Here is an 18,070-nt window from a genome sequence, read left to right on the forward strand (position 1 = left end):
CCAGTCATTGTGCTTTCACTAAATCTTTCCTTTTAGGAAAAGTAAAGTTTGCTAATTCAAAACATCTTTGAAGTCTTCAAGATTCTCTCAATTCTTCAGTTTGTAATTGTTATGAACATAATTTGGTTCTTGATCTCTCAATCTGTAGTTGTTATGAACATAATTTAGTTTTTGAAGGTCAGTGGTCTTTCATCAGTAATGAGAGGCAAACTGACTTTGTTTGATCCAAGTGAATAACATGAGCAAGAAGCACTGATTGTGCTCCTGACTCAAAACAAAATACGTAGATCAAATTATCCCATCTTAAAAGTTAGTAAATTTGCCATATGGATCATCTTTTTCTGCTATGGATTTTTCATTACTCTTCTCAATGAATGGGAAAATTTTGGAAAGAACTCAAATTAATCAGCAGTTCACTCAGAATGCAAAATATTTCCTATTGTTCCAGCATTACCAGCTGGTATCAAATCTGTGTTCCCTTAAACTGGAAAAGAGAATTAAACGAGAGCAAATAAAGAAATCCCCAAACAGATCAGAACTTGAAAAAATGGAGCAGTACAAGAATTTAACAAAGATGGCCTATACTGCATCTACATTTTCCTACTGCTTCTATCCATGAAATTTAAAATAGTGAAGTAACCTCATGTTGTTTGGTGCTTCCGGACCTGTCTGGTCTCCTGTGGACAGAAATCAATTGCTAATTTGTCCAGATGCAGTCACTAATAGAACTAGTGTGGTGAATTTTCTAACTGTGCAATTCCTAAAACATGTGACTGTAGTTAGCTGTAATTAGGACCAAGCAGTCACACGGAAAACAGGCAATTAGAACAAGTAATCACATGGAAACTTGAAGTATGCTCAAGAAGCAACTTACTTCTTCTGAACAATATGGAGAACAGAAAAATTTTGCCAGTATGGTAAACAATCCAGCACTTCCTTTTTAGTCCCAAATGTAATTCAGAATACATATGCTAACATATAAAGCAATGTCTATAATGGGCATCTATTCTATGACAGTCTTTCCCAGTGTATGCCGCGCAGTAAACGGCTGGATTGTAAATATTTAAAGTTGATGTCAATACGTTTAAAATGGAGAGCAACTATTCTGAAATGTAATCTTCTTATGTCACAAATTACCCATAAAACAGTTCAAAAATGGGCATATTACTATAAAAAATAAAATTAGTTGTATATATGCCTTTCACTGCCTGAAATAACTGGACTATTGCTTTTCAAATTCACAACAAGGCTAAACAATAGGGAAAAACTTCTGCAGACTTAATGTGTTGGTAAGTGATACTGGCTTAAAACCATTCATTTAAGTTCATTATATTGTTTCCATCTATATTTAATTAGTGTTCAACCAATTGACATAGGCGTGCAATAGTTCTAACAGGGTGCCTGTTATTTAACCTCAAGTCTGTTATTTAACCTCAGTTTCTGACATCAATCCACACAACTTTAATGTGTACCTCTGAAAGACTATCTCAAAATAAATTATTCAGCTGCTGAGAAAGCATCCTATGTACATTTACAATTCACGGCAAAACATAGCATATAACAATCTTTAAAGCATTCAGTGCTTTTAAACAAGCATATTTTCTTTTAATGCATGAGTAAAACCTTGTGTCTATGTTTCAGGTACTTAATAATCACAGAATGCTTTGAATTTAGAACCTGTAAAGTGAATAAAATAAATAGCAAATTCTATAGTCTGTTGTTTGCACTGGTACAGCAATGTAACATTGGATAAAAGATTATTTTTTTAAACAGTATATATATGGTTAACTTTCCAGAATCAGATGCACTGTGTGCCTGTAATACCACAACAGTGCCAATGAATTTTCATATATTTTCATGCTGCCTTGTTTCCTTTCGCCTTTTTAAGACCTTCTCCATTGGTTTTATTATTAAGAAGTGATCGGCAAAACTATAGTTCCACAAATTCCCATTGTGATCCAGTGTTTCCTACGCATACATTCTATGCCTGTACTCTTCATCTCTGCTCATTTTCATCTTGTCCTATCTTCCACTCCTATTTCTATATTCAGTGAACTCTGCAGTTCTTTTCCAACAAATTTTCCAGTCATCCAAACATGCCATTTGCTTTAACCTTTTTAATTCCTCAAACTCAGATAGGAATCTGCCAGAAACTCCTTTCCTCTGTCTACAGTTCTTAGTAATGCTATAACAGAAAATGGATAATCTGGCTTAGCAGTGAACTCAATTTTGTTTGCTAGTGCTAAAGTTGTTCTTTACCTTCTCTGTTGCCTATACTGAAATACACTAAACTGCTCTTAAAATATCTTTTGAACTAAGCTAAATATAACAAAAGCAGTCAAACTTTGAGAAGTACTTGTTTACTGTATTAATACAGATGACTGCCTGCCAGATGGACAGTGTCTCCACATCACTAATGTGCTTTAGAAAATATTCTTCTGTCCTTGAGATACCTACCCTTTTTCTTGTAACACAGGAATACATGGTATTCAAGTAAATAATGAGACACTTTCTTTGAATAAATTTTCAGTCTAATTCAAGCCTTGTGAGAAGTAATGATAAGGCATGATAAACAGGCATGCAGGGATGACAATTCCAACACTTAGCACTCTGAATGCAAATTTATACTGATTCCTTACTATGCTCAAATTGTGCTTTTAACAATATACACCCACAACAAATGATACCATTTACACCTGCATTCTCTTCTAACAGAATGGACAAGTAGGACATGATTTATAAAATCAAGTACAAAATAACTGTAAAATATAATGATTATAGTTTAATACGACTGAAGAAGTACTCTTATTCCAAGCTTTTATATTTTGTATTTACTATAATCTGACAACATTATCCTTTTAACTAGTATTTTATTGAAAAATAATGTTTCATTTTGTTGGAAAGTAAATTTCTAGAAAATATTTTTTTCTTAAATTGGTGCAATTTTTAGTGACTCTAATATAATGTAAAAATGAATTCCAAAACCACAGACTAGTGCACCTACTTAATTTTCAGTATGGCAAACTACAACTCCAATGAGCCTAAAGGACACAGCCAAAAATAGAAAGTTAGATAAGACCTATTCCAAGGTCACTTGAGCTCAGTCCACTGACTCTAATGAAGATAAAGAGAACAGCACTTCAAATTTGATCTTGTGTTCAACAAAAAATGAATGCAGTGTAACAGAGCAATAAGCAAAAACAATCCTGTATTCATCAGTTGGGTCATTACACGTTTCCCACACTTAAATTCTTCATAATTACACTTTTATTCATAAACAGATAAACCATCATATTATACAGCTGCCTGACTAAGTAGTCCAATCCCTCCTTTAAGTTAGTTCAACAAGGTGCAACCATTCCTTACTGTACATTTCTCAACCATCAGTGAACACAAAATCAACTTACTGTTGATTGACAGCAACCTCTCCCACATATATAACATTCACCATTTTTGTCCCCTCCGTTCTACCTAACCAAATTATAAAGAATGATTTTAATATTTCAATTGCACAATAAGCATATGTGCCAACAAACTAGGTAAGCATACAGGCTTATGTAGTCCATAGAATCAATGGACTCTAGAGAGCTACCAGGTAATTAGCCAGTAAGACTCAATTCACAGAATGACAGCACAGCTAATGTTGGACAGAAACTCTGGAGACCACCCAGTCGTGCTCAAAGGAGAGTTAGCTAACAGCAAGCACTCAGGGCTTTGCCCAGTTGTGTTCAGATTATCTCCAATGGAGAGAGATGCATATGGAGAATCCACAACCCCTCTGGACACTTGTTTCTTTTTTAGAATGCCCACTGCCTTAACACAGGAGTGTAGACCATCTGGACTGGGATAAATCAGACATCCACAAAAAATTGGATTAGACATTATCAGTCTTTATTACTGGAATTGTTTAAGAACACAGACCAGGTGATCTTGCACTGCCTTTTTTGGCTCTCTGGAAATCTGTTTAGCATTTTACATTAATTTAGAAGAGATATACTTACAGCATGTGCTCCCTGTATTGTTCTTACAAGGTTGATTCCTTTCCATACATAAATATCACCATTCAGTGCACCGGAATACGTCACTTCATCTCTTGCACAAGCTAGGCACAATATAGTTTGAAGATCACCAGTTTTGCCAAAAACACCACGTTTTGGTGTCAGTGAATTGCCACACAAGCTCCAAAACTGCAAGACAAAGTGATTCAGAGAGACAGATGTTTGCTAATCTCCTATAATTTAACATGTTCATTTGGGAGAGAAGTACTTTACCTCCTCATTACCTACATTTTCCATCTACTTTTCACTGCTCAACTTTAACCAAAGCAAACACGGTCAATGATTATGTTGTTGCCTTAGCTGTAACTGCACAAATTAAACAAATAGGAAGGTAACATATTTAAAAAAAGGTAATTCCTTAATAGGAATTTATTTGAAATTGTCTTATTATTATTATTATCTTATTATTATTAGCTTATTATCATCACAGTGTTGCTTTTAGATCTTGAAACAGAAAAAAAGTCATTATTAACTCAGTTCATGGAGACTTGATTAATTTAATAAACACTATGCTCAAAGGTATATGCAATTTAGCCAACCATTAATATATATTAATCTCAATTTCATGGTATAAAAATAAGAAAATCAACATTATTTTTGTTTTTGTCCTCACCATAGGAACCTACAGTTAAGAGCAAGAACTTTGAAGCTGCCATCTACTGCTGTTATGTGGTAACACAGACATCAGTGCATGCGATAAGTGACTAAGTTTCTTTAGGAAATGTATCTGATGACAGTCAAGCATTCATAATCCTACTGACACAAGTATGGAAAAGAAGCTTTTTTCCTGCATGACAATTGGAACACACACCAAATGAAGTAAGAGAGTTTCTATGAAATACTCTGCTTGAAAAATATACAGAATGCCAATTTACAAATCCTGTTAACAGGCAAAGAACATTGAAAACAACAAAAGTAGCAACAGCAGAGAAAAAAGAAGAGAAAGAAAGATCAAGAATTTTTCCTCTCTCTTTCCACCGTATTTTCACATTTTCTGAACCTCTGAGAAATGACTGTTAAACATGTTTCAGCTCTGCAGTGTAACAATTCATTAATTGTTTAAATCGGAAATTTGAGTACCTGGACTCACTTTAAGCAGGAGTACTTTGCCTTACACTGCTTGGGATTTCAAACAGTATTTTAGAGGACCTAAATTCTAAATTACAATACAATCATCACATACAATACCAATGACAAATCTTTTACTCTACTTTTATTCTTTTATCTTTTATTCTATTTTTTGTCTGCCTGACCATGAACTCTTTTGAGCAGGAATGGTCGGTTTTCCACTGTAAATTTTGTAAAATGTCTAGTGCAGTCATGTGAGATACATGATAGCAATCCCTGAGCAGTAGATTCCTCTTAGATACATACTGCTTTTAGATTCCATTTTTGCCTTACTTTATGAAGTACAAATAAGTATTTCATGACGTAACATTCATTTCATTACCTTGATGTGTTTTACACCACAGCTGACGAGTTTGTTTGGCTGGTACAAATCCCAAGAGATATCAAATATCTGCATTAAAAATAAAAATAATAAAGCAGCAAACCACACGAATGTCAGCAGAGATGGTCTTTTTAGCACAGGACAGTGAAAACAGTAAAAACCTTGTACCAAATCAACAGATAATCTAAAATGCTTTAAATAGAATGTCTTCTTTATCCCTTCATTCAACACTGAAGTTGCAACATACAGCTCACATTTTCTCTATTTTCTATTTCCCCCGGCATGAAAAGAAACAACAAAAAGATTAATTTATAAAAATCTAAGAGACTAGAAAAATCTAAGAGTTTACATTCAGTTTGATTTTTTGTATTGGGATTTATGTCTAAGAAGTGCCTTATTTTTGCACTTCCCATGCATGCTCACAGTCTCAACAAAGTATTCACAAATAACTGAGCTACATATTTTATTTACATATATTTGTTATACATAGAATCACAATGGTTGGAAAAGACCTCTAAAATAATTTAGTCCAACATCTTACTCCAAATCCAAACTTCATGCAATTTCATTGACACTCAAATTCTTGAGCTATACTTACTCTGTCTGTATGACCAGGAGCCATTGATAACAATTTTCCTTTTCTCCAGTCCCATACACAAACTGTGTTTTTTGAATCCAAACCAACTGAGACCAACCGCTAAAAGTAACCAAAATAAATAAATAAATAAAGATAACTCAATGCATTAATTAAGGCTAGAGTCATCACTTTTAAGGATAACAAACTTACAGCCAAGTTGAATAAGAAACAATATCTACACTTTGATACAGAAAAAAATAAAAATATACCATCATATTCAAAAGCTTTGTCTCCTCAGTTACTTTTCCAAGAAATTATAGAAAAATAAAAGCTTAAGAACTACACCCTGCAGCCTGGGTCATCTTTAGCTCTAAGAACACTTTGCACAGATTTCCTGACACACATCACTGACCATATTAGTTTACAGCCCAATTCTACTACATTTGTTAATCAGTGAAAAATCTTATTTTTTCTTTAAAATCTTTTTTGTGAGAGTTTGTAGCAGTACTGAAGACCAGAAAAAATGAACCTCGGTGATTTTGGTTTTTGTTTTTATTTTTAAAGGAACTGAAATCTTTCTCTTCAGTTTATTCAAGTACTGTGACATCTTGATAAAAAGATAAAAATTTAGCAAATCTTTCGGACACGTTTTTCTCAAGCAAATGCTTAGACACACTCAAAACAAATTTAATTTCAATTTTTTATGCAGATCATAAAATTGAGTTTGTAACAAGCAAAAGCAAACAACAAATGTAAGAAAATTTTTTACAAAAACAGAAACCTATTTCCATTAATATTATTTCTTTAGTATCAGTAAGGCTCCAAAATCGTGGCAATAAAAAGAAAGAAAAGAAAACGTTAAATACAAGTGATCTTCAAGCTTCTTAATTATAAATGCAAACTTCAATTTTTCAGATACTCTGAAGTCCATCTTTTCTATTCTATCTTTAAAAATGTTTTTGAAAGGAACATCAGTTTCAATTCCAGCTATCCTTCTATAAAGGTCAATTCCAGCCCAACTGCGCAAGAACTATAAAAGTAAACTAGCTCTATAATTGATACTCATCAATCCCCTGCAAAATCTGATGATGTCCTACATTGGCTGATAGTTTTATTTTTCAAAAAGAGTGATCGAATGGTGCTTTCTGTTCTCCTAGAAAATCTTGTTACCAACCAGTACACTTCCACAATGGAGAGCTCAGATGAGAATCAAAATACTTGTGATCTTACAGAAGGATTTACTGTAGAAAAAACTGAACTTATCTCTACACTACAGAAACTGAAGAGCAACCATGGTTTTAGCTGAGACAGTTGCATCAATGTGAGACAGCTAATGAAGAATTCCTTCCTAAGATATCCAGACAAGATGGAGTGGAGTGTCTACACTGTCCAACAAAAGTATAAAAACTAGACAACTAACAAAACAAACTCAGAAAAGAGCAACAGGCTTGAGCCTGCTTCTGTCCATCTATTCATTTTTTGGCAATGGGTGACGTCCACTATTGTGACAGTGAGCATTTAAGACTGGTAACAGGAATCATGTTTTAAATGTGATATCATTCCACTAAATCAAAATATCATATAGTGTCCAACATATAAAATAATTAAACTTGCTATCAACATTAAATGCTACTCGAGGGGAGTATCTAGAAGAACCTTATCACAGAGAACTGCTCTCTGACAAATCTAGATTTAAAAGGATAGTTAAGATGTAAACAAACTTATATTGCATATGGAAATGTTTCCACAAGGAGACAATTCTGGAAAGATGCAGATCTCAAAAAGAGCTATAACCAGCCAGAAAAAAAGGTGATCATATGGAAACACTAAGAAAAGCAGACAGTCTAAATTCTGACAATTTATGGCTTTAAACATAAAAATCACTTTTCAATGTACCCAGAACAGATCACAGATCTACATTCAAATCTCCGCTATTTACATAGGGAATACATAATTGCATTCTAAGAAAGGGTTAGGGAACATCAACAAAACAATTTAGTAAATTTTGATCTCAAATTATTAACACTGCTCAAGTGAGAAAGTGACAACTTTACACTGACAAGAATAACAAAGAAAAGATGTCAATGTCAACCAGAAAGATTGTTGTAGAAAGACACTGACTCTAGAAAGCTGTAAATAGTGAGAAATAAAAATGATAAAACTTGTAGATCACTCTTAAAAAAACTCAAAGCCTCCCTATAATAATTCCAGTGTTTTTACAGAAAAAAAGTTACAACTAGGCTTCCCTCTATGTTCAGTAGAGCACCACCTGTTGTCATCTTAATAAGGATAGGCACTGGTCTCTCCAACAACAAAAGAGCTCTCATAGATGCAGTTTCTTAGAGTGTTGGGAAAAAAACAAAATTACATACCTGACCATCTAAATCAAAAGCCAAGCAAGCTATACCATGTGTGTGAACATCCTTCAGAACAGATACAGTTTGCACAGTGTACGAGTCCCATACGCAGATATATGGTTCCTTTCCAACTTGACCTGTTGCCACCAACACACGTTCAGGATGCAAAGCAAGGCTGCCAATAAAAAAAATATAAAATATTTTTGCATAAAATTTCTACATTTGCCTCGTTGGTTGCATTAATATTTTTCCATAAAAATGATTTCACAATATTTTTCCATTAGTAGTAGTAGATACTAAATAATTTTGTTCCAGATGCCACAATTCATTAGTTAATTTATTGGACTTTATTATCTTTTTTCAATTTGAGCTTTCAAGGATTTCTCCAATTAAACTAATTGCAGAAGTTACTAATCTTCTGCTCTAAAATTTTCACGCTATTAAATTAAGTCAGATTTTCATACACTAAAAAGTACTTCTTTTCCCTTTCTCCACCTTTCTTAATAATTAAAAATACAAAGGAAAAGACAAAGAAAAGAGTTAGCATTACTCTATCAACACATTTATCATCAGTGGAGAATTATGCATACCTAGAACTATTCAATTCTGCATACTCTTTTATTTTTATTTTTTTAATTTTTTTTTAACAGAAGATTGAATAGAATTCTTAAGATACTTCTCAAATGATTTTACACCAAAGTCAAATCTGAAACTAGATGTTATGACCAGAATAGACTTCAGGTGACTAAACTGAAACAGAACAGTCGGGAATAGCTCATTTTGAATAACTGTTAACTTTTCATATTGCCAACACTGCAGAGAATTTTCTTAGAGTTCAGAAGCTTCCAAAGTCTACACAACATCCTCATAACTGTATTGTCAAATGAGGGATCATGAAAGCATGATAGTCAGCAAGATTGTTTTGCGTTTTGCTTATGAAAGCAAGCTGCAGGGGAGGATGTGACATCTGTTGATTTATATTTCGTTTTAGAAAAGTAAGAACATACTTCAATAGAAAATCATCTGCAGTACTTGATGAGATTCTACACAGTCTAGACAGAGCAGGTCAAAGTGAGCTGAAAAATATCCTACATTAGTCCGGAAGATATACTGTCAAAAGTCACCTATTTAAATTAGTTAAAAATATTTCTTCCCCCTACTGACTAATCAGAGGAACAACCTGGAGTGTGCTAGAGAGAATCACTCAAAACATATGTTTTTATTTTCTCAAAATTACATGGAAAAGAGAAAGGTTAAGCACATTGCTCAAGTAAGTACGAGCTTACATCTTTTATTCTGATAAATGAAGTTCAAAGGGTGGAGGCAAGGGAAGCCTATATATGTATCAGAAATAGCCAGGATAGAGTTTATAAGGAAATGATCAGAAGGCTGAATTCTAAAGACATGTACATTTCCTGTGCATAAACAGACCAAGAGAGAACAGTGTTAGAAGCCACTTAATATTCATGAGGTCACGCTGCCCCACGCACTATTCTTTTGCATTTTTTCTATTTTAATATAGCATTCTGGATAGTTGCCACTGCTCAAAAAATTCCACAAGCACAACACTAAGAGACAGGAACTCTTTAATCTTCAGAGTTTCCACAAAAGATGGAAAGACTGTGGACTCTGAAACATTTCTGTGGGAATTCTTCTTCCTCGCTGTTCTGCATAATCCTCAGTACTAGGATCAGGGAACCAACATTTCCTCAATTTGCTTCTCTTCTAGTACACAGCTACTCCTCCTTGCTTCTCTTCTAGTTCACAGCTACTCCTCTTTGCTTCCTTCTTTATTTGATAAAGCAACTTCATAATTAAAAAGCAATGCAGAAAGGAACAGGCAAGCAAAACTTATCACATTTCACTTCAGTTCTGCCACCTAATCCTGACCAACACCTGCACAACTCCCAGAACGCACTCAGGCAGATGGCATGTATGTGGGGAAATAGGAAGAGCATCTGGAGGGCGAGAAAATGTTGCATTTGCAATGATCTAATTTTTCCAAAGACACCATGAAGAGGGTGAGAATAAGACCAGATGGACAATAAAGAAATTCGAGAAGGGATAGCAGTGAAGACTAAGTACAAAAAAAAAAAAAGATAAACTAAGAGAATAAAAATACAGTAGTCTTATGACTGATTCATGAAACCTGACGTCAGGACTTTTCAACCCTATACTTAGCACTGCTATTAACACATCATGCAAGTGAATCACTGGAACACAGAAATACTAGAAGGGATGATCAGACTGAGGTCCCCATTCCACAACTGCAATTTTGATAGAACCTCTTTGTTCAAAAAACACACAGGAGTCACTCTGGGTACAGACAGAAACAGTCCTATATAGAGTTCTGGATCCGAAATTCAGAGTTCTGATCATAGCAGAGAGATTAGACCTGAGTTTTAAGAGATCTTAACTATGAGTGATTGAACAATCCTTGCAGACATAGCAATAAATGCCAAATATATCATACCTTGGCATAGCCTCCCAATGAATTGCATTGATGCAATTAACACATTCAGGAACATTCATTAAGAATTAATAATTAATTAAGAATTAATATTAAAAATTGCTGAGCAACAAATTGTTTACAGCTTATTACTCCAGAAAGAAGAAATATAGGTAGAACAGGTGACAGGTAAGGCATAAAAATAAACCCTTGCTATCTAGTGACTATTTCACTCGTGGATATGATGTAGTTAACAGAAAAAGCAATGAGCAAGTTCTCTGTGGATATCCCCAATGGAGATCTCCAAGACACCTCTACAGAGGTGCCCAACTACACCACTCCAGTTACTGAAGTAGTTGTTTTCTATTCATCAGTCAGCCCTCAAGAAAAGGCAGAAAACTTCTTGGGTTTGGCTCTTAAGACAGCTGCCAAAGCTGCAGGTGTAGGTTCAACAGACTTGAGTACCTTGACTTCTCACGAAGGATTTTCTTGGGGATTTTTTTGTTTCTCTTCTCTCCCTCAGAGAGGTAGGAGAATGCTTAATGCAAATGAGAAGCTTTGCAATCAGAAGGAAAGAAGTCACATTCCTTTTACCATCTTGATAACAAAAGCAGGGATAACCTCTCCAGGTTAGACTGCAACGTGCATCTTGCCTACACAGATAAACTGTAAAATTCTGCCTGATATCTTCCGTTTTCATACAGCGATGACTAAGCTGCTGAATATCACTGCTTGTCCAAAAAAGAAACAAATATTCTGAACAGAGTAAGTTATTCAGTCCTTCCTGCTTACCTCTGGCATTTCCGACTTGGATTTTCCAGAACAGATATTAGTGTCAACAAAGTATTCAATGAAACTATCTTAAGGAAAATGTTAAAAAGACAAATGCAAGTTCATTAAGTAAAGTATGAATCAGGCTAACAAACTGCTTAGTCAAATTAATTTTGAAATTCTCCTTAACATTTGATACTTCCAAGAAGAGCTAAGAAGTAGAAAATCCAAAAATCTGCCTGTCGCTGTTGTTATAAATTCGTATAGCCAGATCTGTTGATCAGAGAACAGAGTTCCACTGATATCTCTGACTGACGTGTCATTTTCTAGATAGATATTCAAAGCACACTGAAGTACAGTATTACAGTTTTAAAAGCATAGTGAAGATACACATCTCGATCAATGCACTCAAGCTCCTCTTTTATAGTTTAAACAAATGGTCATTGAAAGGTCACCTCAGCATTCCCCACCATTTTCAGCAAATCCATACATTTTATAATACTAACATTAAATCAACAGTGTTAATTATTAATGACAGACTCTTGAAGAAATGTATAGAATCTGTCGATACTATGTCTGTCTGGGATGACAGCAGAGACATAGAGTGACCCTGCAGTCTGTATGAGGTTTGTAGGGGCAAAGGATCTAGAAGGAGAATAGTCTCCAACAACTGTATTATAAAACAAATCAAGATTTTTTCCTCTTCTCTTGTTTCATGCTGGGCATTAACAAGCATTGATTAATACAGACAAGCTGCAGACAAGGATACAATATTAAAGATGATGTTTCCTTAGCAACAATATTGGATGAAAATCCAAGAGTATATTCACATGACTACATCTGAGCTTCATAAAACTAGGGCACCAGTAGAAAAGAATGCTGCAGTAAAATAACAGCATCTCAGATATCTATTAAAGAAAAGTTAATTTCAAGTGTGAAATTGTTTCTACAAGTAAATAGAGAAAAATATTTTCATCATAAATTTCAAGAGATTTTACATATAGTTGTGGATATTCTCTTAATAGCTGCCACTTACCCATATTTCCCCAGAAAGTATGACAGGAGAAACTACAAATCATTTATGTCATACTGCTGAAGTCATTATAGCAGGAACAGATCTAAGCAGCAAACATTTCTCATCAAAATTGATATAGATCAAATCTGGGTAGGACTATTTCCCATAAGAAAAACAACTATGAAGCATCATTCCTAGGCCTGTTACATACTTGTTATCAGAGCACCAGCAGTATCATAAATAGCTTTTAGAAGATTCCTTAAATTGTACAAGCATACAGCTTCAAAATAAGAGTCTGTACTGAGGACAGGAATACAAAGCAGATGGAAAGACTAAAACTGTATACTGATTCCCAGCTGCAAAAAAGTAGTACAGAAAAGCATCTATTTCATAGGAAATGCTCATCCCACTGATGCTGGGTCACCATTTATAGTCTCAACTATTAACATACTTTGTGGTGGAACCAACATTACATTTCCTTTATCTAAAGGCTTGTTTATAAGCAACCTATAAAATCTGACAAAAACCTTTAGCTCTTTATCTGCTCCAAAACTCAGCAGAAGAGAACAAAAAGACAAGATGATCTTCAGAGAGTTAGACAATGAGTGTAGTAACACTGATGCAAAGTTTCCAAGCCAAAAGATATGAAAACTGAGGAAAAAGATTCTTAGAACTAACTGCCAGTTCCTGCAGATCCTTGCAGGCGTTAGTCCCATTATACTGCTACAGAAAATAAAGCCACCTCTTCTGGAATTTACCATCTCTGCATCTCACTTCATGTCCATAAACACGAAATGAGCCAGGGCATCACTTAAAGTTGGGAGAACACTTAAAACTACTTAGTTATATGAATGGGAAAGAGCCCAGAATGCTCTGAAGAAAGTACTTGAAATTCTCATTTTGCTTTCTGTCTTGTGAGTCACTTAAGCAACAGCACAGACATACAACAGTTAAGCAGTTTTCTAAAACAAACAAAAAGACAACAGGAATCAGAAGCATAAAGGAACAGGAAAGCATGGGTAAGTGCAATATTGAAAAAATTCCAAGGTCAATGTGTACTTGATAGACAATAAAAACTGTTGCATATCTGGACTCATTAACATAATTACTGAAAAATTCTACAAAAGAGAAGACAGATAAATAGCATTCATGAGAAATACTTTCAAGAAAATGCAAGTATTCTGCTCTACAATTATGTTTATCTCAAGCCTAATGATGCAGTTGTGTATTCCCAATAAGGTAATAAAGTACACCAATTATCAAAAGCGTATGTTGTAGCCTGCCAAACATAAAATCATAGTTATTTATAAATGAACTTAGCACTGAATAACGTTTCATAGGTTATTCATTTTTATGTCATTAATTTCTATGTTAGAAAAAGCAGCAATGGATAGTGTTAAGTAAAAAAGAAACATGTAAATAAAAATGCATCTAAAAATGCAACCTTGACCTAAAAACAAACACAAAAAAATACCAAGTCAAATATTTACCAGTTCTTCAGTTTTTTAATGTTATTTCTTTAAGTATTGTGGAAGAAAAAATTACTTAAAATGTCATATTCACCACCAGAAATCCCCAGGCAATCTCGAGATGCTGTCAGATGCCTTGTCTCTACCTATGATAAAGCATCATTCACCTTGCTTGCTCTTGTGGAGGGATTATAAGCAGGGAACAAGGATTAACACAGTTCTAAATGTCAGGAGCAGTTCATAGAGTTGTCAGCTAACCAAAACATAGAATTAATCCACTCCTTCAGCTTGAATCCTGCCTTGTTAAAATGGAGACATACAGCGGTATGTGTGTATATGCATCATGCTTGCCCACATCTACACCACAGTGATATTTCAGGAGCTTCTTTTATTATTAAAATGTTACCCTATAATTCAGAAAATTGAAGAGGTGCTGTTTTTATAACATTAGATCCAAACAGATTTAGTCACAAAAATGTACCATATAAATAAAACAAAGCTAAGTAGTACAATTTCTTTTCTGCCTAGTCTTTTAAAGCATCATTATAAATCTGTGCACAAGCTTCATTCTCCAATTCCAGTAAAGAAATAACACAATATTCAATCAGGACTGAAAAGCATGAGCTGGACATGAGAATACAATGACCTTACAAGACCTATTGGCACTATCTCAAAACTACATTTTGGCCTTACTGTTAGGTCTGGTCCTTTGCTTCAATTTTGTTTGTCATCTTTTTAGTTTAATTACTCACCTGAATTGAACTTTTTATTGACATATGCTAGTATGTCACATATCTAATTCAATATACCCTTGTATAAAGACAAGGAAAGTTCAAATTGCAATCTATCCTATTCCACAGTAATAGTGAAAATATTTCCCTGAATGTAATCTGTCATAGATCTGGCTAAATCACCAGCAGAAGTATCACTTGTGGTACCTATAAAGTCAATCATTTTGTTTAAAATGATATTATTCTCTCCAAAATTTGGGCACTTATCTCTTTAGATATGTCCCTCCTGTTTCTAGGGGGCCAGAGAAAATTTCAAATAAGTCTGCCGATTTGAAATAAAGTTTAAATATTGCTCACAGAAGAAATACAGTGCAGTCTATTTTTGTTGTGAAGTGAATACCATCACTAACCAAGTTATCTTCACCAAGATGTATTTAGGCAAATTCAATGCTGTAAACATCAGCTTTGTACATACCTAGCAAACACAGGTACACTAGCAAAGTGACTAATCCTCTCTAATTAATATTGCTCATTAATTAACCAATGCTTTCTTCATTTGTTTTAACTATTCCATCAGGACTGCTTTAGAGCAAATAAACCTTTTCCCACCCATTTAAACCCTGGTTCAGTATTCTTTTTTTCTTAGACTATGATTTCCAAATGTCATCACAACAATAATATAAAGTGTGTATAAAAATTATCCAAGTTGTCTATAAAAGGAAAGTTTATTCAACACTTTTTTAAAATAACATTTTAAAACTCCTCAAAATATCTGACAAAGATGACTGCATGAATATTTAAGCAGTATAAACCTGGACATCATTGTTAGGATAGGAGTTGAAGCAGCACATTTCTTGACCGAAATGTGTGGAAGCATGTTTATAAAGCAAAAGAATCAGACCATCTGGGTATACAGACACAGACATTGATCCATCCTGCCTGCAGACCAAAACAGTAACTACTATAACTAAGAATTCCCATGAAAATGTTGGAAGATCAAGCACTGACATGAAATTCAGGAAAACTGGCTGGAAGAATTGCCTTCTGAGTCTTCTGAAGTAGTATCTGTATACTCAGCACTTTGATAGAAGCTTAGGTATAAGGCACCATCTTACAGACCCTATTTGAATGAAAAGGAGTCTACTAGGAAGACTTTCCACAGCTGTGAGGACTTACAATGAACAGAAAGTCTTTTTCAGCTAGGCTAAGGAAAGTCACTCTGCAGAACAGACCTGAAATTTCTGTGAAGATTTAATAACACAGGTATTCTCTAGCAGCTAGTTAAAATACTAAGGGGGAAAAAAAGATTTTTCTAACAGAAATGGTCAAAGATTTTGCCTTAAACATAGCAGAGAAACAGAATATGTCATCTATCAGAAAAACAATAGAAGTATCAGGATATGGTCCTCGAAAGACCTATTTTTTTCAAGTTTACAAGCAGAAGAAGATGATGTCTGTAAGTCTGATTTTCTCAAAGCAGGTATGGGCTACTAACAAATACCACAATTTGTCCTACCTCTTATTAATACTGAAATTACTTTTGCTATTTTCATGATCAAGCAGTAAATTGAAGCAGAAAGATAAAAACTTGAAATGAAAGTAAAGGTAGTCAACACTAAAGAAGTTCCATGGATTTATTATCAGATAGTACAAATTGGAATTCTTGGTGATTTCTATCTTCTGCAATATGTGACTGATAGATTTAATAAAAGCCTAGCCTAAAAATTCAATCTTTTGCTACAAATTGTTATGGGGATCTTGCTTCTGATTTTGAGCTTCTTGGTGTAAATCAAGCAATTCAATATAAATAGACACTACCCTTCAAAATACTTGTAGAAGCTATAACAATACTACAAACAATAACACTGGAAAGTTTTTTTAGCCACTAGACTAACCAGAGTAATCCGAGACCTAACACAAGGAAGTTACACACACCTGTAACATTCCATCATTTCCCTAATGTTCCAAAGGAAATTCAGTCTAAAGCAGATGCATTCTTAACAGAATCTCACTCTGCTGAAAATCTTGACTGTATTTATTTTGAAGAGAATTTTATAGGATCTACCTTGAGCATTCCTGGGAACACAGCCCCCTGCGCTGGTAGATAGGGATGGGGAACAGAATAAGCCCTTCATGATCCATGGCGAGATAGTTTTGGACCTTCTGCGAAAGCTGGATGCTTTTTGGGACCAGATGGATTGCACCCTAGAGTGCTGAGGGAGTTGGCAGATGTGATTCCCAAGCTGCTGTCCATCATTTTTCGGCAGTCCTGGCTAACCGGGGATGTCCCGGAGGATTGGAAACTGGCAAATGTGACGCCCATCTTCAAAAGGGGCCGGAAAGATAATCCTGGTAGCTACAGGCCTATCAGTCTCACTTCGGTGCCTGGGAAGGTTATGGAACAGATAATCTCAGGAACCATCACAGACCAATTAAAGGTCAACCAGGGGATCAGGCCCAGTCAGCATGGGTTTATGAATGGTAGATCCTGTCTGACAAACCTGATTTCATTCTATGACAAGGTGACCCGCTTAGTGGATGAGGGTCAAGCTGTCGATGTGGTCTACCTGGACTTCAGTAAGGCCTTTGACACTGTCCCCGATAACATTCTCGTGGAGAAGCTGGCTGCCCATGGTCTGAATGGGTGTACACACCACTGGGTGAAGCACTGGCTGGATGGCCGGACCCAAAGAGTCATGGTCAATGGAGTTGGATTTAGTTGGTGGCTGGTCACGAGCGGTGTCCCCCAAGGCTCAGTACTGGGACCGCTTCTGTTTAGCATCTTCACTGATGATCTTGATGAGGGGATTGAGTAAGTAAGTTTGCAGACGACACCAAGCTGGGAGGGAGTGTTGATCTGCCAGAGGAGAGAAGGGCACTGCAGAGGGACAGACTGGATCGATGGGCCAAGGTTAACGGCATGAGTTTCAATAGGGCCAAGTGTCAGGTCCTGCACTTTGGTCACAATAACCCCAGGCAACCCTACAGGCTTGGGGAGGTGTGGCTGGAAAGTTGCCTGATGGAAAGGGACCTTGGTGTTCTGATGGACAGTCGGCTGAACCTGAGCCAGCAGTGTGCCCTGGTGGCCAAGAAGGCCAATGGCATCCTGGCTTGTGAATGGCTTAGTAAAGGCTAGTGAAGGGCTTGGAAAATCAGCCCTATGAGGAGAGGCTAAGGGAGCTGGGGCTATTTA

General features: G+C 35.4%; 1 protein-coding gene across 1 annotated transcript in view; it reads right to left on the reverse strand.

The window, feature by feature from the left end:
- Window positions 1-17,019, reverse strand: part of EML5 (EMAP like 5) — an 87,035-nt gene extending 70,016 nt beyond the window's left edge. Inside the window, 5 exon segments of the mRNA XM_031553778.1 lie at window positions 4,002-4,187; window positions 5,509-5,577; window positions 6,107-6,205; window positions 8,458-8,617; window positions 16,943-17,019. Coding sequence (XP_031409638.1) covers window positions 4,002-4,187; window positions 5,509-5,577; window positions 6,107-6,205; window positions 8,458-8,617; window positions 16,943-17,019 — 591 coding nt within the window.
- Between the last annotated feature and the right edge of the window lie 1,051 nt (window positions 17,020-18,070).

The sequence above is a fragment of the Meleagris gallopavo genome, chromosome 5 (assembly GCF_000146605.3).
Source record: "Meleagris gallopavo isolate NT-WF06-2002-E0010 breed Aviagen turkey brand Nicholas breeding stock chromosome 5, Turkey_5.1, whole genome shotgun sequence".
Lineage (NCBI taxonomy): Eukaryota > Metazoa > Chordata > Aves > Galliformes > Phasianidae > Meleagris > Meleagris gallopavo.